Raw genomic sequence first — 27,315 nt, forward strand, 5'->3', positions numbered from 1 at the left:
TGGGGTCTATGGCACAACGCGACCAAGCTGGGCCCTTGTCTTTCAGTGGAGACTGCAGGGGTGGGGTGCACACACTACCCCTCCCTTCTCCACCCGGCCCTGTGCTCACCCAGAATGTGGTTTGGCCGAGCACATGTGTAGGTTTAAAAACGATAACTAATGCAAATCTAGAAGAAGGAACATTCTTCTAGTACTGTATTTTCTGTATATTTATGGAATGGGTTTCCACAGGCAGGACTATATAATGCAAGAAAACAAGAGGTTGTTATGACTAGGGAGAGGGAAAGGCAAAAGTAACTGAAGAATAGTGACCGAGGATGGGCAGCAGCTCCCCTAAAAGGGTTGTCCAGCTGCTAAAGTGAAAACTGAAGTATTGCGTTATCTAAAGGATTGGGAATATCTTGCCAATTGTGGGGACACACATGAATGTAAGGACTGGGGTTCTGGTGTCCCTCCAAATGAACACAGCAGTCACACATGCGCCTGCTGCTCCATTCACCTCTATGGCGCTGATGGAACCCAGCGCCATAGTCGGCTATCTCCATCAATGCGATACACAATGAGCGGCACACGTCCAGCCTGCTGCTCCATTCATGTAGGTTATATCGGTGGTATATTGGACCCATGTTCATTTGATTTGCCAACTTCTGTGCCTGAACAACCCCTGTAATGATAACTTGCATATCCAATCATGAGGAACATGTGTAGCACAGGAGGCTGCAGAGTTCTAACATGAGGGACACTACATTCTTTTATTACATTAAAACCTGGCAGTTTGGAAAGTCAGTAAAAGGACAATGGGAAACCATGCATCTCATATTGAAAAAGAAGCAAAAGGCAAAACCATGAATGTATAAATGGCAGAACAAAGCCACGTTTCTACATTATTTCTAACTTTTTAAAAAGCCAAACAACTTTTCAAAACCGCGGAAAAGCGTTTTTAGTATACCAGTCCATTCCCACTATGATAAAACCTGGTGGAAGGAGGCAGAGGCTGGAAGGAGACTTGTTGGAGAATGGGGTGTGAGGGGTGTCAGGAGGGATAATGGACGAGGGCGCACAGTGCATACAAGATCTTCTCCATACATGTTCATGGATGAAAGAGGCTGCAGATCAGTTACATGAGTTACATACACAGATTAATAGAAGAACTACATCATGTCCAGCCTATGCTGCTGCCTGGTCTGTAATTCTACTGGTATTTTATTCCTCTTTTAGCAGTAAATATCACTACCATCTGGTCCTGCCACGTTCTGTAGAGCAATAGACGCTTCTGGACGCGAGTCTAGGAAACCAAAACAATCACTCTGCTTCGGTTGTGTTCACACAAAGCATTTGAATTGTGTATTGAAATGTAATTTAAAGCTGCAGAGAGGGGCCCATACTGATCGCAGATGTGTTTCTACCGAAATGCTTGCATCAGAAACAAGCAATAAAGTTGTATAAAAAAAAAAAATGCTCACAAATTGAAAAAATATAATAAGAATATTTATTATTATTAAATACAGGCGGTCCCCTACTTAAGATCACCCGACTTACAGACAGACCCTTCTGCCACCTGTGACCTCACCCCCTGTGGTGAAGGTCTGTAATGATCACCTGTAAGGTGTCTGTAACGAAGCTTTATTGATAATCCTTGGTCACATTACAGCGACAATTTCGAAAATCCAATTGTCACTAGGGCAAAAACAAATTTGGTCTGGATCTACAATTATAAAATATACAGTTTCGACTTGAATACAAATTCAACTTAAGAACAAACCTATGAAACCTATCTTGTACGTAACCCGGGGACGGCCTGTACCATTATAGATATTATTATTATTAATATGTTTAAAAGGAATCTGTCATTAAGTGAAGCCAGTGTAGTACACAGTGCATATGCATTGAAGTCAGGATATTATCCCAGCTTCAATTACCGTAAAGTAAGAGGAGGCACCAGGATATTCAGATACCAGTCAGATGTGCCTCATCAGACTAACATCTAGGGGGATTATAAATCTTTAGTATAAAAAAAAGGTCACATAAAGCTGTCACACGGGTCCATTTGGAAGGTTCTCTTAAAAAAAAAAGAAGATATATACAGGCGGTCCCCTAGTTAAGAACACCCGACTTTCAGACGACCCCTAATTACAAAGGGACCTCTGGATGTTGGTAATTTACTGTACTTTAGCCCTAGGCTACAATAATCAGCTGTAACAGTTATCAAAGGTGTCTACAATGAAGCTTTATTGTTATTCCGGGTTCTAAAAATCCAACAATTTTAAAATCCAATTGTCACAGAGTTCAAAAAAAATTAGGCTCAGGCTACAATAGTAAAATATACAGTTCCGACTTGCATACAAATTCAACTTAAGAACAAACTTACAGAACATATCTTGTACGTAACCCGGGGACTGTGTGTGTGTGTGCGTATATATATATATATAATAAATATATATACACTCACCGGCCACTTTATTAGGTACACCTGTCCAACTGCTCGTTAACACTTAATTTCTAATCAGACAATCACATGGCGGCAACTCAGTGCATTTAGGCATGTAGACATGGTCAAGACAATCTCCTGCAGTCCAAACCGAGCATCAGTATGGGGAAGAAAGGTGATTTGAGTGCCTTTGAACGTGGCATGGTTGTTGGTGCCAGAAGGGCTGGTCTGAGTATTTCAGAAACTGCTGATCTACTGGGATTCTCACGCACAACCATCTCTAGGGTTTACAGAGAATGGTCCGAAAAAGAAAAAACATCCAGTGAGCGGCAGTTCTGTGGGCGGAAATGCCTTGTTGATGCCAGAGGTTAGAGAAGAATGGGCAGACTGGTTCGAGCTGATAGAAAGGCAACAGTGACTCAAATCGCCACCCGTTACAACCAAGGTAGGCAGAAGAGCATCTCTGAACGCACAGTACATCGGACCTTGAGGCAGATGGGCTACAGCAGCAGAAGACCACACCGGGTGCCACTCCTTTCAGCTAAGAACAGGAAACTGAGGCTACAATTTGCACAAGCTCATCGAAATTGGACAGTAGAAGATTGGAAAAACGTTGCCTGGTCTGATGAGTCTCGATTTCTGCTGCGACATTCGGATGGTAGGGTCAGAATTTGGCGTCAACAACATGAAAGCATGGATCCATCCTGCCTTGTATCAACGGTTCAGGCTGGTGGTGGTGGTGTCATGGTGTGGGGAATATTTTCTTGGCACTCTTTGGGCCCCTTGGTACCAATTGAGCATCGGTGCAACGCCAGAGCCTACCTGGGTATTGTTGCTGACCATGTCCATCCCTTTATGACCACAATGTACCCAACATCTGATGGCTACTTTCAGCAGGATAATGCGCCATGTCATAAAGCTGGAATCATCTCAGACTGGTTTCTTGAACATGACAATGAGGTCACTGTACTCAAATGGCCTCCACAGTCACCAGATCTCAATCCAATAGAGCATCTTTGGGATGTGGTGGAACGGGAGATTCGCATCATGGATGTGCAGCCGACAAATCTGCGGCAACTGTGTGATGCCATCATGTCAATATGGACCAAAATCTCTGAGGAATGCTTCCAGCACCTTGTTGTATCTATGCCACGAAGAATTGAGGCAGTTCTGAAGGCAAAAGGGGGTCCAACCCGTTACTAGCATGGTGTACCTAATAAAGTGGCCGGTGAGTGTATATTTCTCTTATTATTTTTATTTTATCCTTTTAAATTCGTAGGGTAAAAAAAATGTATAAATAAAATAAAATTCACTGTCAAAACTAGTAAAAAAAAATACACAATCCTCTGCTACAATAAATGGTGTCAATACAAATCACTACTCAGCCTGTAAGAAAAAAAAAATCCCCCACATGATTCCATGTTGCATAAAGATGACATCAATCATAACAGTACGTGAAATACACATTGACCTACCGCTGTGCTAACAGGGGCGGGCTCAGTGCCCCCGTTCACGTCTGAGCTGTTCTTCTCCTTTTTAGTGTCTTCTAAGTCGGTGACTGTATTAGGACCTTTCTTCTTCTTTAACTTGGCCAAGATGGACGACTCCCTTTCAGGGAATGGAGGCATCTCCTCCAAAACCGTAGCCTTAAAATCACATATACAAGGTTTTCGGTCAATACAAATAGACATGATCCGTTTGGAAATTTCCCAAATCTTTACATGACTTACCAGGATGTCGTTGCTAGCGATAGAGCTCAGCCGCAGATACTCTACAGCTCTTTGCTGAAGCTCCACATCAGCGTTACGGAGTTGGCTGTCGCTTCGCAGCACGTCCTGGATGGTGGGTTTGATTTCAGGGAACAAGTTGATAAACTTGATGTAGGCCGAGAGGAGCAGCGCTCGAGTCGGGACGCTGCATAGGTGGAACTTGGAGTGCAGCAAGTTAAACTGTATCAGGGGGCTTAAGAAAATGAATAATGATCAATTAGTTATGGTCTACAACAAAATGGCCGCTCTTTACAGACAAACATAAATCCAACTTAGAAATAGCATAAAAACAATGCCATAATATTCCTTTTTATAAAAGTTTCATTGTTGGTATCCACAGCAATACCTATGCCTTCAACATATTCACCCAGTGGACCCCCTATATTTTATAGCTCAAAAGGCAAATAGATTTTTTTTAAAAATACACAAAAAAAAAAAAAAAATCAGTCTCCAACTTTAGGTTTGGCATCGTCCATTTGGCAGCTTTACCTAACCCGGTTGTGTTGCTTGATGGTCTGCAAAGTAACCAATCAGGCAGCTTTATGTCATAGCAACTAGGCATGGCTGTGATTGGGCAGGTGGACATACCTGATGAACACACATGGCCAATCGCAGCCATGCCTAGTTGCTAGGGGCAAAAAGCTGCCCAAATGACTACTCTGCAGCCCATCAAGCAACATGTCAGGGTTACGCAAAGCTGCTAAATCCAAAATTCGGATCTGCTCATCTCTACAGATGATCTACCCTAAGGATATGTCAATAATATCAAGTAGCTTTTTATAAAACAAAAAAAACTTTAATCCCAAAAATCCCACATGGCCGTGAAAATTTCTAAGCATCTGGGGTCTCTGTTGTAGACCCGGAACATCAAGCACTAGTGCTATGGAGAAGTTGTACAAATGCTGTAACATATCCGGTTGTCAATAGCAAACGATCACGAGAGATGTTACAAATCAAAAGTAAAATAAGATTTACAGTACAGTACATACCTAGACCGTGGGTCGCCAGCAATGAGGTTTCCAAACTCGCCCAAAATATACCCTCCAACCTTGACCAAATTCTCATGACAGGCAGGAGCCTGCAAAGCCTGGAAAATGTGAGAAAAATATTTAGAGTTACACCTATATAATTTAATGGAAATTCACTAGATTTGTGCTGGAGTTTCTACAGAATCATCGGTTTGCTAGAATTATAGTTTTTTCTTAAATTATGTCCAATGAACAGTTCTTTAGCTTGAATTGGTCAAGTACTGCTTAAAGGGAGTAATTCCCAAGTTCTCAAGTTATGCCCTATATAGGACCTATCAAACAAGCTGACACGTACTCAGGGGGACCAGGGGTCCCGTTCTCATAAATGGGTGGAAGGGCAGGTTGAGCTTGCATCCTGCTGCTCCATTCAATACTATAGGCATGTCAGAAACTTCCGAGCAAATAACAGGGAATGTGATTACCGGACATCGTAAAAGCCCTGTGCTCAATTTCAGACACCCCCCATAGGAATGGAGCAGCAGGATGCAGGCTCAACCTGCTGTTTCACCCTTTCTCTAAATATCGGGGGATCCCATATCCATGATCGTTAGCGGTTGGACCCTCACCAATAAGCTTGATATCTCCCATATCCTGTTGACAAGGAATAACTTGAAACTTAGGACAACCCCTTTAAGACTTTCAACAGAAATCTCTAACCATAAGGGGGCAAAATACAGAAAAAAAACAGCCAGGAAGCAGACAGACAATGCAGCAAATAATGTCCTCAACTATAGAAAACCATCCACATCTCACCTCAAAGACGGTCTTGGCGGCGTATCCCTGCACATCGTCTCTGTTGATGACAATTTGGATCACCCTGTACCAGACCTCTTCACTTACATAGTCCCCCGCTATACGAATGAGGTTGAGGATAGTGTCCACATACCACGTGTAGTCTACGGCATACTTCTCCGCTAGGATTGCTACCTTTAGCACCTATATAAAGAGAAGGGAGGCATTCCACTATAATCTACAATGTGTTTGATAATGCTTTAAGATAACATACAATAATGCTATACAGCAAGAGGATAAGAAATCCCCATCACTTACAATCTCTTCCCGGATGGAGTAATCAGCAGTCTCCAGGTAGTTCAGCATCTCTGCTACGATCTGCTGGGCGTTGCTCCTGTCACACATGGCATACAGGAGGTCCACCGCTCGCTGCCGAACACTGACGTCCCGCTCTGTCTGCAGATTAGAAAAACAGATAACTACATTTAAGTAATAATCCTTAAAGAGGAACAGTTACATTACACATACACTCTGCGAGCAGCATGTTATAGAGCAGAAGCAATTGAGCATATTGTACATAGTGTCCTACCTACAGGAAGCATGTTATATAGCAGGAGGAGATGAGCAGATTGCACATAGTGCCCTACCTGCAGGAAGCATATTATATAGCAGGAGGAGATGAGCAGATTGTTACAGTGCCCTACCTGCAGGCAGCATGTTATATAGCAGGAGGAGATGAGCAGATTGTACATAGTGTCCTATCTGCAGGCAGCAGGTTGTACAGCAGGATAAGCTAAGATAGGACACTATGTACAATCTGCAGGAAGCATGTTATAGAGCAAGAAGATCTGAGCAGTTTTTACATAGTGATCTTTTTGCTCAGCTCCTCTTGCTCTATAACATGCAGACAGCAAATTGTAAATAGCATATTATACATCAGGAGAAACTAAACAGATTGTAAACGGGACACTTTAAGTGCCCATTACTTTGAACGGAGTGGTGTTCCCTACATAGGAAACAGGACTTCAGTATTTAATCACTTATTAAGGTAGCAGAATAAAAATGTTTTATATGTTAAAAAAAAAAATAACAATATCTTTCTCCAGATCCGTAAACAGCATTGTGTATGGTGATACAACTATAGTCACTCTTACCTTTAGTGCATTGATAACGGTTTCAATATGGGTCTTGACGGCTTCGTGCGAGAACTCCGAACTAGCCAGGGTACACATGCTCTCCAAAGCCAGGTAGCGCAGGTTGGTCTCCCGATGCTGCAGGAACTGGCCCAGCTGGTTGCACGCCCGGACCAGCAGATTGGGCTCACTGGAGAGCAGGACAGAAGAGACACATGGGCTATGTGTAATGGCCTGGTAGTCTGTAATCTCCCTTCGGAGCTGTAGAATTGGAAAGACCTGAATGCAGGTGGCACTTAAAGCTCCAATAGAGGTTGATCACTATAGAGTCAGGTGATGGTGGTCAACCTCTCATTCTCCAAACGTGGAAGGATATGATCTAGTATGTAAGTGTGTAATGCATCAACATATAGGCCTATATAACATAGTGAATGGTCCCAGATACCCTAGATCAAATCCACTGTATTAATGTATGAAGTGTTCAAAGCCAGTATTAAGATCAGTCTATACCAGAGACATGCAAAGTGAATGCTGTATAGTGTGAGCTGCGGCTATGAGGAGATTATAAACTAACAACCCATGCCAACTTGTTTTAGCTCTACAATATCGTCCATTAGCTAAACTTACAGTTCCCCGGTAGGGAAGCCTTACCTGTCATGATAGATGATGAGGCTGATTGCCTCAAATAACACGGCGTTCTTGGCATTTGAGTGCTGCACCTTCTTGGATTTTGGGGGTTCCTGCGCCTTATTTAGAATGGTTTCCAAGCACTCGGTGAGTCGACCTCGGACGGCGGGGTCCTCTGCAAAGCAATGGCGTGTACGAAGTAAGAAAAAGTCAAATAAAACTGATCACAGTCATTCTTTATGAAGGTCTAGGAGACGAGGACTGTGTAGGCAGGGTACCATCATGACTGGTATTGATCTAAAGAATCAATGTATTTCACAGGAATCCCCCAACTCCCTGAAGAATAGATTAATACCTTAATATACTAGCAATAGACTTCCAGGTGGTGCTGGTGTGAACACTAGAAACAGGTTCCTTACCCTAGGAACCATATAGCAATGTAGGGCTTTGTTGGCTCATACTCCCCCCTTTATATTGGATGCAACAATACAGTGACAACTCCTATAAAACAAGGCATCCCAATGGAACAGGTTTATAAAAAAAAGTAAAGTATGCATAGTTACTCTCATAGTCCACTCAGAACTGCTAGTACATAGAATTGAGCCAATGTTCCCGTTCTGGGTGCGCCCCCGGACATATCACCGGAATGGCGACCAAACAGCCAATCTGGCAAACTGACCCCCATAGCATCTAGTCATGGCTATGATTGGCCAAGGAGACAACTAGTTGTTAGGGGCGTCAATTTGCCAAATTAGGTCGTACAGCGGGACCCGAACATCGGATCCGCTCATCTCTACTTTAAGGCTCTGACTATAAACTGCAGAGTAACCCGAGTAAACAAAAGCCAATATTCTGCCTAAAACTTATAAATGTATGATTAAAGTCCTCAGAGTAAACAAGATTGAAAACGGAGATAGAGGTAGAATACAATCACGCACATCCTGAGGATCCACATCTTCCTAGAGTCTCCTATATAAATAGAGAGCGGAGGAGACACTGAACAGATGACAGATCAGATGTGCTATAAATATTTAGTGGTAGCAGACGAGTGAGCCAAATGTAACTTGTAGCTTCCCTACAATGAGGTTCTCCATTGTCTGGAGTACACAGAAGTAACATAACCCTCTGTGTGGACATCTTCATGCAATGGTGGTCGTGTTGTCACTAATGGGTGAAGCAGCAGGTCGAGCATGTCCCCTGATTCTCAATTCAACTGTAAGGGAGTGGCCCAAAATGGCTAGCACAGTGCTTGGCTATCTCCAAAAGACAGTGAATGGATATGCTGGAAACACATGAGCGCTGTGCTCATCAATCTCCAACCGCTCCCATTGAGCTGGATGGAACATACTTTACCTTCGGCTCCACCCATTAATACGGACGGGACCCCTCATCCCCGGATAGCTGTGGGGCCACAGCAGTCGTACGCTCACTGATCACCTTATTATCCCTTATCCTGAAGGGAATCACTTTTTGATTACGCAGCGCTGCACAGAGCTTGCTATATCGGTCCATGTCCCCAATGGGGTTCACAATCTAATAAACCTACCAGTATGTTTGGGCAGCATGGTGGCTTAGAGGTTAGCATTACAGCCTTGCAGCGATGGGTACCTGGGTTCAAGACCCAGGGTCAACATCTGCTAAGAGCCTGCATGTTTCCTCCTTGCCCGCGTGGTACAATGCACTACAACTATGATCATGTCAGGACGTTTTATCAAAAGTATCTAATTCTGAATCATAAACAGTTTTAAAAACATCTAGCCCAACTTTACTCCAATGTCCTATTTTAGGAGAGAAAATTGTTAAAAAATTCTAAAGCGGTTCCATAACTCCGGAACAATGCTATTCGTGCGCCAAGTACAACACATTTTAGAGGTGGGGTTCACTGTTGATCAGAAGCCTCAGACTCATCCATGACAAACATAAAAAAAATCAAAAGGAATAACAGAAAAAGACCCAATTTTGTTTTTTAGCACCAGATCCCTCACAGAAATGTGCCCCATCTTATTAATAGGCTCCTGCTGCTATGTGGGGCACAACGTCGCGCCCTTCTTATTACCTGGGGGAGGGTAACACTGTAACAGCCTTAACAATTTCACAGAGAGCCAAGGAGCCGGAACAAAATAGTAAGTATAATCCTGAAGATCTGTGGAGGCCGAGGTGACAATCTGCAAGTGGAAACAAAGAGATGAAGTGTGAAAACGCGACAATGTATTTATACTGAAAAGATGCTGCAAAGAGAAAATACATCATTTCAGCGACAATTTCTTTTTCACTTCACTGAAACCCCAATACAAAGTGAAAAATACCATTTATATTATTAACCCCTTCACGACTGCGATACTGCTATATACAGCCCATTTTCCATGCAAATAGCATGTGTATATATGCAAGGACAGTGTGAAACTTTAAACAATCGTATCTCTAGAACCAGGGCACATAGATACACAATTAAAGAGAAGGTTAGACAGATCCAAAGATGTCTATTATTTAAGTTACAATAAAAAATGTGATGACATTTCCCGACTGTAACTTTAAGAGTGGATATCTCCTAGATATATCTCTCACCTAGATACACAATCCAGATATTATATTAAAGGGGATTTTCCTCATTAATAGCAAGTGGCATGTGTGTTTCTAGGTGCTGAAGCAGAATGTTTCGCAGAGGTACATGCACCCTCTGTCTCTGAACCTGGAAAATGGGGTTGGATTGACAATGTACGCATTTAAAGAACAGCAGGAAAAGAGCTGCAAGAATTGACCTGCTAGACATCCAGGTGCCAATGACCTGTGATCATGAAAGGGTTAATATGGGACGGACCTCACACACACACACACACACACACACACACACCTTCATAGCAGCAATTGGACAGAAACTATAATTTCTTGTTTTTTTAACTTTACATGCTCGCTCACAAAATTCAGCTGGTTACCCTGGAAACTAGGCAGCATTTTGCTATTGGTATTCAGTAAGAGGCTGAAATCTCTGTTAGCTCTCCAGATGTTAAAGGGGTTGGCGACTTTACCTCATACACTTTTGTAATGTGTGTGTCGGGGGTGGGGAGCAGGATATTAGACAAATTATCAATATGCATCTATTAAGAGTTTCCTGTCTCTTACATCATCAGCCAGGAATCCATGTCCTTAAGATCTCCATAGAGATGAACGGAGCAGCCCGGCCACGTGCGACCCGGTGCTCCAGCCATCTCTGTGGTGCTACGAGAGGTGCGATGGGTATATCGACCCCTGATCCATAGAGGTCCCATCACTGAGACCCCAATTGATCAGCATGTTAGGCCTTATCCGGTGGATAGAGCCTAACTCGCTTTGTGGTTTTCATGAATTTAATATAAGGTCCTGGCAGGGCGATTGCTCATGGACAGTAAGAGATCACATGACCCTCCATCTGCAGCCATGGATGGATTGTCTGGCTGATGAGATAAAAGCAAGTGTATTGGGGAGTCAGATGAAATAGCCGTCAGACTAATCAGTATTCAGCCTAAAGCCGTCTAGAAGCGGTGGTCAGCCTTTGCTTGAGGCCGAGTTCACACACTGCATCTGAATTGCATTTGGGAGGAGCTTCTCTCGAACGCAGATGCTTTCAGACCTATACACTTGCATTTGGGAACGAGCAAGCTGTTTTTTGCCTTGTTCACTGTAAAAAGTGTGATTCTAGCACTCATTTATGGGTGTGAACATGGCCCGAGGCTATAAAGATGCAAAAATCTGTGGCATAATGTTACGATTTTATGCTGCAGAATCTTGCAAGTTTTAAACGTTTGGTAACTCAGGGGGTTTGTCTAGAAAGACAATTAGTAATCACAAAATCATCTTAATTTTATGTTACTAACAGGATTGGAGAAGAAAATGAGACACAACTCACAATAAGTAATAACAAAGTGAAAATTCTGAAGAAGTGAATAAATCATCATTCAAAAGCTGAAATGTCCATAAATTGCAACCACCAACATAAAGGACATTTGTCACACCACGACGTTGCTGTGCAGTGTCTCGGCAGACAGTGCCGTGCATGTTCCTCATCACCCCGGATGTCATAAACAAGCAGTGACAATAGTGTAGTCATTACCCTGCTGAGCCGGGACACCGCCAAGGACACCGAGGTCTTGAATTCCTCCGGATTCTTCTGTGCCAAGGTAGTGATGAGACTGGTGGCTGCGGTTACTACACCCTACAAGACCGTACAGAAAAACACGGATTATACAGTGAAAAGGTAGTGACCAGAATATAGCGACACACAGATTTTCCATTATTTTAAATGGATTTCAATTAACTTTTAGTTTTCATGGTTTTCCTGCATCTTAAAGGGGTTTTTCATAAATAAGTTTACCAGGGTTATATACATAACCATTATAGGGTCACTCACGTTGGACTTACCCTAGTATAGGGTCACGTTACCCGGTGGCAGTTACTTTCTACACTTCCTGTGACGTCCCATGACTTGCCAATTACTGGATTTGCAGATTATGAGGATGTTCTTGTGCACAGGACACGAGACAGACTGGGAAACTTTACAATATGGGGGGCCGTATTAGTGTATCGTACCCTTTATGGACAACCCCTTTAAAAGCGCATACTAGGATGTAATCTTACTTTGATGCTTTGGTTCAGAATGCTAGGACCCCCCCCCATGTGTCACAGCTCTGGTTCCTCAGTTTTTTCATGCACATAGAAGCTCCCTGACACCTACTGTGCAAAAGATTGCACCAATATATAAGACATACCTGCAAACTGTGGATATGACTGGGGAAGGAACTGTGAGAATTCTGAACAGAACTGTGTCCACTCAAATCAATGGATGCCCATGAGACATTAAGGATGAACCACAAGAGCAATATACATATGGGCTGTTCTAATGTGTGTACACAAATGTTATACCATTTCTTAATGTATACTGAGATCCAAACAAATCATTACGCAATATTTGGATCCTAAAATATCTGAGAAATATCAGGTGTCGACTAATAAACCCTTTGCTTTAGATCAGCTTCCGCTGTCTGTTTAAGATATGCTGATCATGTCTTAGGCTGAATTCACACGTCCATTGGGGTACATATAAATGGCCGCCGTACATTTGTCCCCCGTAGGCTGGCAATGGGAGCACGGCGCGGTACGGTGCAGCTCACGTGCGGCACCATACCTTCCCGTTCCCGGTAAAAAATAGGACATGTCCTATCTTTTCCTGTATTACGGCGTCATGCACCATATATCTCTATGGAGAAGGGTGGCAGCAACCATCGCTCACCCCCTCCTCCTCTCCCAGACGCCAGCGTATCCCCGCTGTGCTATGGTACGGCGGGCACACGTTAGTAGGAATGCAGCCTTACTCCTATGAACCAATGACCAGGCGGCACAATGCCTTTGTTTTTAAAATGTAACAATGAATGTCTGGCTTTAACCCTACCAGATGCTGATCATTGAGAAGATGAACCACTCTGGAGGTCCACTCATTGGTCAGTACAAGGTCTGGAGATGTGCGGTAGAGGCGGAGCAGGCAGAGAGCAGCGCTCTGTTTCACACTGTCCATTGTGTCCCTACCGGGTAAAACACACACGTTAGAAATGCAGATCTGGAATAAATACAGCGCTTTTCTACCAGCTTAGTACAACAGTGGCTGAGCTGCAATTCTCGAGGTAGTTGAGTTCTGTTATTCCGGCAACATAGACTGTCCCATAGAGTCAATACTAGTCAGACTCCAAATAATATTTATATTGATGACCTATCCAATATACAAGTCATCAATATTATAAACAAGAAAATCTTCTATAATACATTCACAGGATCTTTTTTTTTTTTGGCATGCATAAAATATATTTTTTGGAAGTGGACACCTTGTGAAAAATGGTACCCAGCAACTTCTAATCACCGACACCTTCATGCAATTTTGTGTCTAGTCATAATGTTTTGTAAACACTGCCTCAAAAGGATTGGCTCAAGTCCAGATAGATACAATAAAATGTTCAAGATGTACAGAACTCCCACATGTACTGGATCACCAAATATAAAGCATCTACACCACCACCCTTCTTATATTTGTTATCCATGGCCTCATTCCTTCTAAAATATACTTTACACGTTATGCTAACGAGACAGAAGGGCTCAGGTGGATGTTACCACAGCCACACCATGCTGTAGATTCACAGGCTGTTACACTATGCAGGAGTACGTTTCATCCTTCCCCCTACTATTGGCACTTTACCCTCCCTCTGCCTGTCGTAATCGGACACAGTGGAAGTGCTCCTGTGAAGCTGCAGCACAGAGGGACCCTGGAAACACCTCCTAGAGCCCATCTGGCTCATTCACATTATTTTAAAAGTTGATTTTAGAAGAAAGGAGGCCATGTATAACAAATGAAAGATTATCACGGTCACGGTGCCTGGATCTATGATTAAGTGTCTCTGGTTTAACATTCTGGATTTTGAGGGCAGATTATAAATTGGTGTTGGGGGCTGCATGTATAGGAGTGTTCTGATCAGAAAATGATGGTATATCTTACCCTGCAACCAGTATCCTTGGAATCTCTCCAGCAAACGCTTCTGCCATCTCACGGCTCCCAACATTGGCAATGCAGTGCAGGGCCAGTCCCATGAATGTGGGGTTGCGGCTGGACAGGTCATTTTTGATGGCGTTGTTAATGAGGCGGATGAGTTCACTGTTAGAGTTCACCAGCACAGAGATGAAGAGGTAACCCTAAAAGAAGAACCAAGAGAAAACCTCAAAAAGAGCAATTAATCAAACTACATGGCTCTCAGGACAGAAGCTCTGCATAGATCAATGAATACTCCATAGATATAGGTGGATTTCCATGTATAAAGTTGCATAAGAGACGCTCTAACAATGTATATACATGTATACACAACCATCCATCAGGGCATTTGGGACACAAAGTAGTATCATAGACTCCTTGGTGGCAGCAGCTGTGACAGTCTCTGCCTCAGGCCTCAGCAGATGCCACCATCCCAGGTGACAAGTCAGCAATGAAGGTATAAAACGGGTGCATCATCGGACAGCCGCTGCACCAAGATCTAAGAACTGGGGAGGGGGGATAAACTTACAATCTGCTTCTCTGTGTATTTGTTGGAGCTGAGCAGATTTACTGCCTCCATGTGCCCGAAATCAATGTCATGGCCAAGTAGGAAGATGAACAGGAGCTTGCAGACATATTTCTTCTTGCTGTAACCATCCAAAGCTTTGTCTCCTGTAGAAGAGAAAAGAGTAAGAACACAGAGAATACAACAACAAGACCCGAGTTCCGTAAAAAAAAAAATATATATATATATCCACATCCAAAGTCCAAATCCCTGATTTATAAACACACATACTTAACTTTTGGAAGGACCCCGTAACTCCAGTATTGGTTCTCATCCTTCCTTTTGACCAGAAGTGATGAAATCACATAAGATGTGCCATTGGATTGGAATCAACACAGTTTTAAAGTCACTACTGAAGTCGTGACATCAGTCAAGAAGCCAGTTATGTAAGGCTTATTTACAGAATGATCACACATATTGGGAAAAGAGAAATCTGATTACAGCTCGCACACCAGTGCACCACAGTACTCAAAGTCCAGCTGCAATCCTGGGACAGAAATACATTTTCACAGTTTTTGCCGATACACGAAAATGACTACCCAGATCTCCAGCACCAAAACCAAGCACTGTGCCCTGCCCGTGGTAAGAGAGTCTGTTATGGCACATATTTAAGACAAAAATTTCCTGTACTAAAAAGTCATGAGCAAGTATTAAAGAGGTCCCCCCCCCAAAAAAAGTCTACAAAACTCCTTTTCGAAGTGGGAGGCATACTCGCATTGCTCCAAGATTCAGATGTCGGGAAGTTCCATTGGGTCACAAAACTTGCTTAGCCAATGATTGGCCTCTTCAGAGCATGGTATAGCAATGGAAGCTTGTGTCTAACGCTCCTCGATGCATTCTTCCTCCACTCCACTCATCCAGGTCCCCTGCCCGATTGATGCAAATGTCAGGGTGCTGGATGAGTAAAGAGGAGATGAAGAATGGTGACTGGGACAGAGGCACACAGTCCCCCTTCCACTTCCTGGGGCTTCACAGGTAAAGTGAAGTTTTATAAAGTAGTGAAATAAAATAGGCTATTGGAACTGGTCACCAGCTAAAAATCACATTCCTGGCGACAGGTTCACTTTAAGGCCCATTACCGACAAGAGTGTTTGAAGCGTGCAACCCGCACTGTGTTCCTGCTGGAATTTCCGACCTACTAATAGGACTGATAATAAATTGGAACTGAATGGACATGTCGAGTTCAGTTCTGGTTTATTTACGTTCAGGCCGGGCATTGCAGCAAGCACATGATGAGAGTTGTCTTACTACAGACAAAGAACTTCAAGAAGGCTCCAGACAGTTATCTTACAATCAGATAGAGGACTGTAGAACATGACCGAGCTCCTGTGTAACATTATAGCTCTTTATTTAGTGTTCATTTTTCCGTTTGCTGGGATCCTAGTTTTTATGCATTTTATGTGCTGAATGTTTCTTATGGCTCAGCCAGGAAAACCAGGATGAATGGAAAAATACAAGACATCTGCTGAATTAAGGTGAGCAAGTCACATCATTACACATGGCTATAGGTGACCAAGTGGGGGAGGGGCAACTAATTTTTTGGATACCTTCCAGGACAACCTCTTTAAGTACTATTAATTATTAAGCAGAGCAAAGCGTTCCCACATAACAGGCAGCGTGTGAATAAATAGGAAGTAATGGCTGAACGCTGGCCCACTGACAGTGCAGTCACATTCCAAGCAGCGGGGAGAGGTCAGCCCGGCCGAGGAATAGGGAAAAGTGCTGACTATTACTAGAAATGTGGAAACTGCCTTTCTGGTGGTGGAAGAGCAGAAGTCCAAGTACATAGTTACTACTACTATGAAATCTAATAAAAACTTCTGCTGTACACTTTTTGTAGAATTTTCTCATAATTTTTAGAAATTTAGAGATTTTGAATATTAACAACAACAAAAAAAACACAAAACGAAAAAGTAGTAAATCGGATCATAAATTTTGGCTGCGATAACATGTAGCACCTCTAACAAATTCAATGTTTGTTTAGATTCTGTGAATAACAGACCCCCAGTAGATGTTTTCCATCCCTGCATCCCTACATAGAGACATTTTTTTTAAATATAATTTTGCCTTTACATCTTCACTTTAAGATCCCCTCCTGTTTTCTCGCCCACAGCACAGCATCACATACGATGTACATGTCAAATCAATCTCTGCTAGCTGGGAATGTAGTGCTATTCCGAAGTTTGGTGATGTACTGATGCCTTATGTCTTGTTTAAATTATAAAAATATATAAAAATGGATTGATATACCCTGTCGGTCTCTGGGATCTATTGAAAAGTGTTATTATCCTCTCCAAACCATAAGTACACAGTCAGGGAGGCTGAGAACAGAGCTTCTTATTTATAACTGTGTGACAGAAACTGTGTAACTGTGATTGGAGACTGTGCATCTCCTTTGGAGAGCCTGTGTGGTACAGACCCCCACTGATCTGAGGATAGATCATCAATATCATGGATCCGATGGGGGGCAGAATTGGAATGATCGGCTCTACTCTCATGAGGCATGTGGTCTTACTTTGTTTTTAAATGTCCCATATGATCTGTAAAGTGCTGTGGAATATGATGGCGCTATATGAATAAAGATTCTTTTTTTTAGGTAGAATTATCCGCAGGTTTCTCTTTCTGTACATACACAACAGATTTCAAATATGGAATGTGAACATTCCCCAATACCTCAGGCACCAAACCTGGTCTGACCCTCCAGAAGAGAAAAAAAACATGCGCAAAATGTATAGTTCATGCTCAGCTATGAAATATATTCTCGCTATAAACCAGTCACCTTTATGACAATGTACACTTCCTATACCACCAAGTGAATGAGGATTTCCTAATAGGCCCATACACCACTATGTAGATCTACACATGGCTCCAAAGGTTATGAGAGGCTCGTGTGCTGCTCCCTGGACTTATCTCACACGTCATGTCCGTCCTACTTCAACTTTAACTGGGGAAGATGAGGGAATATTTACGAGAGTGTAAAGTACAGGGAATAGATGAAAATTACCCGGCTAAATATACTACAGCTACCAGGTAAGTATAGGAAGTATAGGCAGTTCCCGGGGTTACATACAGGATAGGTTCCATAGGTTTGTACTCAAATTGAATTTGTATGCTAGTCAGAACTGTATATTTGACAATTGCAGTTTCAACATTTTTTGTTGTAATGGGACAAAGTATCAATAAAGCTTTATTACAGACACCTTACAGATAATCATTGCAGCCTGGGACTATAGTAATAGCATCCAGAGAGCATCACCAGAGGTCACAGTGGGGAGAGGGGTCCGTCTTCAACTGGGGGTCGTCTGTAAGTCAGGTGTCCTTAAGTAGGGGGCCTCCTGTATAATGGTATAGGGCTACAGCTGCAAGCAAAAGTAAGTGAATCCTTTGGATTTACCCAGAATTCTGCATAGATTGTCAATAATTGAGAGTAAACATACCAGAGCACTACACTGCACTGTGATCGAGGTATCATGGATTGTACCCCAGGCATTTAAAAACCATGCCACTCTCCCCACCTGTTTTTTTTTAATGGGTCTTGGGCAGAAAGGGCACATGGCCATCCATATGCCAACCCCAAGATGCCATGGACCTCAATTTCTGACACCCACCTTGGGTCATGTCACAGCATGATTTTGCGATTTTGATTGCGGTTAAACCGTAAGAGAAAATCCCAGGCCTCAGCAAGGATATGTAGGTCATGTTCACACAATCTGTTTTAAATGCATTTCAATAGCGTTTTAAAACGCACTGCGAATATAATCGAGCAAGCATTTTTGGATATGCTTCAAGACGCAAGAAAACACATCTAAAAATACATTGCATGAAAGCAGCCATGTACAAATCGGACCTGACGAACTTTCCTCAGCAGGGACATCCCAGGGGCCGGAGTGTCATGTAGTTATACAAGTAATAGTCCTGGATTCAGTGTATTACATGGTGCCTTTACTTGCATAGTACCTTTACAAACATTGCCGACAGGATCCCTTTAAGGGTTTACTCTTTTTTTCCCCCCTTCTACACTGTGGATGGTTACTCAGCACACTCAATAAAAGCCCTGACAGTACAACGTTGTGTGTTATTAAATGTACTTACTTTGTCACAGTTGTAGACGCTCCATTTGTCACTAAGAATCAGAGGAAATCCAGAGGGTTCACTTATTTTATTTTGCTGTGTCAATAAATGGTATATATGTAAGAGAGGTGGACAAATAAGTGATACCCAGAGGCACAGAAGCCTTATCAGGAGCCCGTATGGCATCTTTAGCAGCAGAGCTCATCAAACCCATTGTGCATACATGGCTACTACATCGGACTAGTCAGTGGTCCGGATGGAGGGTTATTACACAGGTAACAATTCTCACATGTACCAACTGTACGTGCCACAAAGGCTTTCCTTCCCTGATCATGAGTGCAGACATTCGGTGGACTGTATCCCTGGGTGCCACTTACCTAGTCTCCCCTCCGCCCCCACAAGCGCTCTACAATAATAAAGAGGGCTCTATGACTCACAATGAAGAAAAGCTCCTCAATAAATTCTGCAACCCTATTTCCTCTGAACCAAACCCATGCATCCACCGCCCACCATACACATGCATGCTCAGCCCGGCTGATGGTGGTTTATGTGCTTGCTGATCCTTCTTCTCATCCTTCTACTCCAGCAACTGCAACAGTGCAAACCATTACAAAACCCCAATACACATATGTATTCAAGCGTCCCCCCCCCCCAAGCGCTAAGGAATATGATGGTCCTATATAAAGATTACAGGTGGTCCCATACTTAAAGGAAACCTACCACCACAGATCTACCTATTAAGGTAGATCCGGTGGTAGGTTCCTCTCATGTAGAGTTGTATAGCCCTTTTTAGGGCTAATTCTTTGGTGGCCCATAACTTTTGTAAATTTTACTACTGGGGCTCAGAGTAGACGGAGCTGAGGCTACATGGCGCTGCTACTCTTTGCAAAGTAGCCTCTTGCGTTCTGCCTACCAATGCATATTCAGCGTACAGCTACAAGGAGCTCCGCACACTCGTCTGCAAAGCCAGGTTCTGCGCATGCACAGAACACAGGCCGCTGGCTGCGCGGCCTCGACTCTGGAGCCGGAGCTACTGCGCAGAACCCAGCTTCTCAGAACAGTGCGTACAGCTACCAGGAGCTGCGCAGTAAAAATGTCAGGGTAGGCGGAACACAAGAGGCTACTGGGGCGTGGAGTAGCAGCGCCATGTAGCCTCAGCTCCAGTTACGCCACGCCCCAGTAGCCTGGGGGAAAATTTGAATATTGCGTGAATTAAAATTTGCAAAAGTTATGGGCCACCAAAGAATTAGCCCTAAAAAGGGCTATACAACTCTACATGAGAGGAACCTGCCACCGGATCTACCTTAATAGGTACATCCATGGTGGTAGGTTTCCTTTAAGGACACCTGACTTACAGACGACCACTAGTTACAGACGGACCTCTTGGACCACTGTGACGTCTGGTGAACCTATCTGGATGCTTTACTTTACTCCCAGGCTGCAATGATCAGCTGTAAGGTGTGGCTTATGAAGTTTTATTTATCATCCTTGGTCCAATTACAGCAAAAAAAAATGTCTGGATCTAAAATTATAAAATATACAGTTTGAACTTGCATACAAATTCAACTTAAAGAACAAACATATGGAACCTATCTTGTCTAACCCGGGGACTGATTGTATTAGTATAATATTATTATTATTCTAATCAATGTTCCTAATAAGGTGTCAGTCTGAAAAATACTGAAATTACCTGCCATGGTTTTACTTACAGATGGAAAAAAAAATGAACATATGATCACGAGGATAAGTGTGACACATCTTCTCCCTGTTCATTGTTCACGTGGTGTAAATGTTACACAGTGTTAGTAAAATCCGTCCCATTGTGCGGAGGCTGACAACATTTCACTTTGCTATGCAATTTCTCCAGAAAGGAAACCTTGGTTATCTGGTAGTGTTTCCTGTTTTTGATTTCTGGAAGGACTTCCCTGCGGGTGGCTCTGGTTTGTACAACCTCAGCTTTTTACAGGGATGTCCTGTGACGCCTCCTCATACAATTCCTGCGCTCACATCTTTCCACATATAGGAAAACCGTGAGTCAACAGAAACATTTTTTGGTAAACGTATAGTGTAGTTTTGCTCCAGCTCCGATGTATAAAACTCTACGTCCGTGTACACACTAGTATAGGATAGGAGTCTGGAGTTGTGTATAGCCGCCAGCATAAATAGGTTTTCTGGTAACACATAGGGGATAAACTACAAAAGATCTAGGGGTGCGGTCACACGTCACGTTTCACGCATGCGTTTAAAAACCCATTGCAACAGCTGTATAGAGATTTGCCTAATTAAACAGATGTAAACACTTGTGTTTACAAAATGCTAATGTTAAGGCTTCCGTTAACACAAGTTAACATTGCATGTGTTAACGGTTGCGTTTTGTAAATGCATGGTTGCACCTGTGCACTACTACACACAGGGTTCACCATCTCTCTTACTGCGGATAGGGACAAACATCTGTTCACGTTAGTGACTAATGTTCAGATGCCCCTACCTGTAGTTCTATAGTAGCTACAAACATGGTTTTGGTGTTGTATAAAGGATAAGAAACTTTCTTTTGGATCACATGAGGCTTGTGGGCAGGGCCGGCTGCAGGTTTTAGTGGGCCCCTGGGCGACAGAGCCTTAGTGGGCCCCTCTGTGGGCCGCCCTCCAGTGGCCACACTATCCCCCCTCCCCCTGCGGACACACTGACCCCCCCCCCCCCCCCTCCGGGAAAGAAAAAAGAATTCACCTTCCCTGGTTCCCCCGGAGCAGCGCCTGCAGCTGTCTTCGGCCTGGGCCTCCCATACGCGCCGGCACACACGATCCGATGACGTCATCATGTGCGACGGCTCTGAAGCCGTTGCATACCCTGCGGAGCGCCACATCGTGGGAACCAGGACAGGTGAGTTTTAGATTCTGCCTCTATGCTGCGCTCCCGACCAGCGCAGCATAGAGGCAGAAAAGCGATCAATCCGGATGGTGATCAATTGTACCAGTGTCTTATAGCGACACTGGTACAACTGATCCGGTGGCCCGAGTGGGCCCCTCCAGTACCCCGGCACTTGCCCGGGTGCTGGCACCGGGCCTGCTTGAGGGTTCTTTGGACTTACAGATCCAGAGGCCGTTAAATAAGAAATAGGCAAGAAATAGACATAACTGGATCTTTATCTGCTGCTTGCATTTCCATGTCCAAGTCTGAAGCAATTCAAAAAATGAGCTCCTTATCTTTAAAATGACACCATGAGCATGATTCTCCATACCACAGAACTGAAGCTAGGCCCGTGTGAAGAGGCACGGCATCTGCAGCCTCACAACTTGACTCTTCTCAAATATGACTCTTCTCTCCTCATTTTCACATGTTTTTGGGGGGAGAATTTATTTTTTTTTTTACAGGTAAACAAGGGAGATTTTACATAGTAGAAGCAATTATAGAAAATACATTTCATAGCCTACCAAAGAGGACTAGTAGGTGATGGAAAAATCTGGTGACAGCTTCCCTTTAACAATGCTGTGCAGTACTGTGTGTTTCATTAAGAGGTTAATTTATGGCATAACCCCTCTAATTGGCTTTTTATGTATTGCTATATGACAAACTCCTCTCTGGTACATGTGTACAGTCCCGCTGACTGTACTGCGGCCTGTGTCTTACATGGATAACAAGCTGCGAGATCTATACTTCTACCTGCTGAATCAATAGGGCACCCGGGTGCTGTATCTGCTTGGCACTAACTAATCTGATGGCGTCTGATATTAATAGGTTATGGCTGCTCGGTGTATTACTGAGAACATGAGATTGTTCTGACAGCGGCTGCGCTGCGTCTGACTGCTCATCCTCCGCGTTGCTATGGCACTGGATTCTCTTGTCACGACATTCTCGGATGCTTCTATTCTGGAATCAGATTAACTCCTCTATTTCCCGGAGTGCAGCCGGAGCAGTTTATCATAAGGCACCAGATGAGAGGGGAGAATCTGCTTTCATGCTGCAGAACGCCTCTCATATACTGACTGTGCTGCACAGTCTATGAGCGCAGTAATGGACTAGAATATAGTCCGCGCCAACATCAGGACCAGCACAAGGGGAGAAGGCAAATCCATCATCGCTGCTGCGCTCCCACCCGTTTAATGTAGGTGGATGATGAGATACACAACTACACATCCTCTGTACATACCCTTAAATTTAGAGCGGATGTTGGCGAGTTCCTTGTTTATCCTCTTGATTTCCGCTTCTTTGCTTTTACCTGAAATGAGAAGAAACAGGTTTGTGAACGCTGTGCAACTAGGAAGTGCTTGCTGGTCACGATAGTCTCCCTTCCCCCTATACTTTAAACTGTTGCTAGATTAAAAAGAAAGAAGGAGAGAGCAGGGGTAGAGTGAGACATGTTCTGCTCATTGTAACATCCTGTGAATCTGTAACACTAATGTGCTGCGGTAATGCCCCCCAGGGCCCTTCAAGCTCTCATGCATAATTTTAAAAGCTGATTTTAGAAGGAAGGAGGCAATGGATATAAAATATAAAAAGATTACCACAGTCACGTTGCCTGGATCTATGAGCAAGTACCATCAAAATCCAGAGTAGATGAACCAGGGGCAGTTTTTTTTAAACTGCCTTAAAGGGATCCCGACACCAGACTTCACAGTATCAGGATAGTGTATATAATGTCCTTTCTAAAATCATGTGAAACCTTGGCTGCTTATTTATAAAAAAAAATCTCCACCAAAGTCATGTGAAAATGACCGGGGAAGAGTCATATTTTGCATGAGATGAGTCAAGTTTAGAGGGGGGGGGGGGGGACTCGATTCAGATGCCTAGTTTCTTTAGTACCTAGATAAATGCTGGTTCCATATTAAAGGTAAGAATCTTGCTTTACAGATCACATTTTTCAGGGTTGTGGTTCTCCAACATGACTACTGAATCTGAGATCGAGACATTAAAAAAAAAAAGACAGGAATCGGAATTTATCCTGCAGTTTAAATTTCCAAGGATGCCTTTGACTGCCTGGTCCTGTAGCTCACAGATGATCTGATCTGAAAGATGATATTCTATTCTTGAATATGCCGCCATTATGTTTCTAGGTACAAAAGAAAAGAACACAGGGACACCTGAAGTGACACTCCCCCTGCAGCCTCTAAACTTCACTCATCTCAGGCATATTATGAATCTTTTCTGCTTATTTTCACATTTCTCTGGTGATTTATGATAGGTAGAAAATGAAATGTCCTTTCGGAGGGGCTGACCTGAGGGGGCTGGTAGTTTAAGGGGGTAAAATCTGGAGCTACCCATTGCCTTTCCTGTAACGTCCCTATTAGTATAGTCCCATATACCCCTAGACATCATGGAGCATCTTTTGTTACAACTGTGAAATGCAGTGTTCCCTTTTACTTCTGAAAATGGATACATACATTAACATTTTGGTATCATTTATACCTTCCAGGAGGTATAAGAGGAACTATATGATGCAGAAGTCTATGGAAAGGAGCTTCAGAGTATGAGATGTCAGGAGAGCAAACCACAAATATGACAAAACTAGTGAAGGAACCTAGACATACAATAAATCTTGCTTAACTTGAACAATAGAGATAAGCCGCCCAATAGTTTCAATTGGGGTTTGGCATTGCTATTCCTATGGCTATGGTGCGACCGATCCTGAATTGGAACTACATGCCCACTCATCTCTAATGCCGTATTTTTGGGATTATAAGCCACACCATCAATAAATACCTGCTAAAACATCTAGTTTCATATACAAGGCGCACCGGAGTATAGGGTGCACATGATTATAAGGATGAATGACCAGCAGGCGGCAGACCTGTGCACAGTTCAAGGCAGCTGTTGTCTGCAAGTAGGGTTCATATATAAGGCGCACTGGACTATAAGGCGCACCTTTGATTTCTGAGAAAATCAAAGGATTTTTTGTGCGCCTTATAGTCCGAAGAATACGGTAACCAGATTACATACTGCAGTGAGCCTTAGGCCTCATTCACACGGACTGGGTGGAGATGGGAGGGGAGTGAGCACTCCTCACCCCTCTCCATTGTGAGAGGACACCAGGCAAAGGAGGGAAGTTCTGAGAAGGAGTAGGGGGGCAGGATGATACAGTGTAATAGCCTGTAAAGTTACAGCATGGAGGGGCACTGGCTCATTTGCATAATTTGGTATAGCTTTGTCATCCCTAAGTCATCAGCATATCTGGCCACTGGGCAGAGATATTCCTTGCTGTGTGTGAGGGACCATCATCGTCCTGAAAAATATTTATAAAATGTCCGGCACATATCCATGAAGTGTAAGGGTCCTGCAGCTAGCGTTGCAGAGCAAAAAAACTAAAATATTACAAAAGTTTTTCTCTCCCTTTTATAGTCGGTTCACCAGATGTGTATATAAAAACTAGTAGTAGTGACGCCAGCTGCATAGACATCACCGTCACCCGGGGTGTATATGTGAGATAACATGAAAGCTCCTGCAGATAAAACATGTTAACCGTCACATGGAAGAAATCCAAAGAAACAGACAGAAACCTGTATAGGACTGACAGGGAGTGTCCGCCAACACAGAACAGAGACCGGGCGATACCCATGACCATGCAAAACCTAAACTATACCCACAAGCCATAAAACATAAGTGAGGAAGAGGAGCATGTCCACTGGATGATACAGGAGTAACCCAACGCTCACTCATCTAGTGTCCCAATGGTGACAAACCACAACCCAAACAAAAGATCATTACTAGATGAAATACCACAGGGTATGGGATAGATGTGCAGGGACCCAGAGGATGTGTATGTACCATCAACTAAGCAAACAGTAATGTGTAACCGTATATTGTGACACTAACCATGTATTTGTCATATCTATGCCTAGGACGACTAGTGTCAAGCGACATTGTAGCAACAATAGTATTAATTACACCTCTTGTATCCAACTAGGTCTATTACTGCCTGTATCTCATGTTCTGTAGCTCACAGAACCAATAGCTGATGCAAACTGAAAGATGAGGTTCCTATCTTTAATATAACACCAAAAGCATGTTAGTAGGTACTATGGAGCTGATTAAGTTGTCTGAAGTGACCCTCCACCCGCAGCCTCTCCACTCGATTCATCTCGGCTAAAATATGACTCTTCTCTGCTCAATTTTCGCTGACTTTGGAGGAGATTTTTCTTTTTATTTAGGGTTACATTTCACATGAAAGAGGGAATTCTAGAAAGGACATTTTATACGCTACGTGAGAGGGCTTGTAGTTTATTGGGGGTAAAAACTGGTGATAGGCCCCCTTTAAGCAAAAGGCCATCTTATTTTCAAGTTATACCCGTTTTCACATGTTAAAATGTTTAAAAAGTTTTGTAATGTGTAAAACTTCTATAAGGGGGAGTGCAACATAAAAAACGCTGGCGATGTGCTCTCTAATTCTGATGTACATGAATCAGACAGCTACACTGAGCACAAACTGAGTGTTCCCCTAGGACTTTATAGCCCAAAGCCTCTCCTTCTGTACACCCTTATGTTGTCCCCCGTCACATAAAAAAGGAAAGGGAGGGTGACCAAGAGAGTAAAATTCAACAAATGCAACTAATGGAGGATCAGCAAATTTTAACCACTTCAAGATCTACTATTTGGGAAATTGTACTAGTGGACGACCATTACTGCAATCTGTAATGTACTCAAAGGATTTAAAGGTGCGCTAACTAAAGGGTATAGATGGCTGTATTAAGGTAATTTTATTGCCATTGTCCTGCAGGTGGTGCTGGAATGAGGACACTTTGGCCGCCAGGGGCCAGGACAATGTGGCCACCGGGGCTGACACTATTAAGGACTTCCTGGCAATAATCTCAACAGAGAACAATAGACTGCATTTTATTGCACACCATATCTACATAGAACAGAATGAGCCCCGATTCACACGTCAGTTAGGTCTTCAGTAGAGATGAGCGTGTGACCCAATGGTTCGTTCGCCTGACCCAAACACATTCCGTAAAGTCCCCCTGGCCAATCATAGCCAAGGCAATATGTCCGGCAGCTGAACCTTATCAACAGGTCCGCTCATCTCTAGTCTTCAGTTATGAGCAAAAACCTGGAGTGTTGGAACAGAAAAAAACAAGTGCAAGTCTTTCCATTATCCCTTTACCCATTAACTCCGTGTAGTTGTTGGAAAGACTATTTTGACCACTCCCGATTTTGGCTAAAAATAAGGAAATAATTGAAGACCTAAGAGAAGTGTAAACTGGCCCTAAATTCTGTTTCCATCATGTACAAGTATGAGCTGAGGGTCAGGCTGTGGAGAAGCATGGCCGCCTTGTACTGACATCTCCCATAGCTACAAGGCAGTGGAGTGTAATTGTATTTTCTGCTCCGGAGCAGCAATGTCCTGACATCCTGATGTGCCGGGGACACACAACGCTTCAGCTTCTATTCCACGGTCTGTAGAAGATGAATGCTGGTCATACAACG

General features: G+C 43.3%; 1 protein-coding gene across 4 annotated transcripts in view; it reads right to left on the reverse strand.

Moving 5' to 3' along the window:
- Positions 1–27,315, reverse strand: part of AP2A2 (adaptor related protein complex 2 subunit alpha 2) — a 43,527-nt gene that overhangs the window by 8,259 nt on the left and 7,953 nt on the right. For 2 of the 4 annotated variants that reach the window (XM_072118158.1, XM_072118159.1), the window contains exons 2-15: positions 23,045–23,113; positions 14,791–14,933; positions 14,232–14,425; positions 13,140–13,269; positions 11,805–11,906; positions 9,774–9,882; positions 7,742–7,892; positions 7,112–7,280; positions 6,276–6,413; positions 5,979–6,161; positions 5,187–5,284; positions 4,159–4,390; positions 3,904–4,074; positions 975–1,106 (exon numbers count right to left, since the gene is read on the reverse strand). In XM_072118158.1, the coding sequence (XP_071974259.1) occupies positions 975–1,106; positions 3,904–4,074; positions 4,159–4,390; positions 5,187–5,284; positions 5,979–6,161; positions 6,276–6,413; positions 7,112–7,280; positions 7,742–7,892; positions 9,774–9,882; positions 11,805–11,906; positions 13,140–13,269; positions 14,232–14,425; positions 14,791–14,933; positions 23,045–23,113 (2,021 nt within the window). The remainder of the gene's footprint in view (positions 1–974; positions 1,107–3,903; positions 4,075–4,158; positions 4,391–5,186; positions 5,285–5,978; positions 6,162–6,275; positions 6,414–7,111; positions 7,281–7,741; positions 7,893–9,773; positions 9,883–11,804; positions 11,907–13,139; positions 13,270–14,231; positions 14,426–14,790; positions 14,934–23,044; positions 23,114–27,315) is intronic. The other 2 variants (XM_072118162.1, XM_072118161.1) reach the window with 1 other exon arrangement.

The sequence above is a fragment of the Engystomops pustulosus genome, chromosome 7 (assembly GCF_040894005.1).
Source record: "Engystomops pustulosus chromosome 7, aEngPut4.maternal, whole genome shotgun sequence".
NCBI lineage: Eukaryota > Metazoa > Chordata > Amphibia > Anura > Leptodactylidae > Engystomops > Engystomops pustulosus.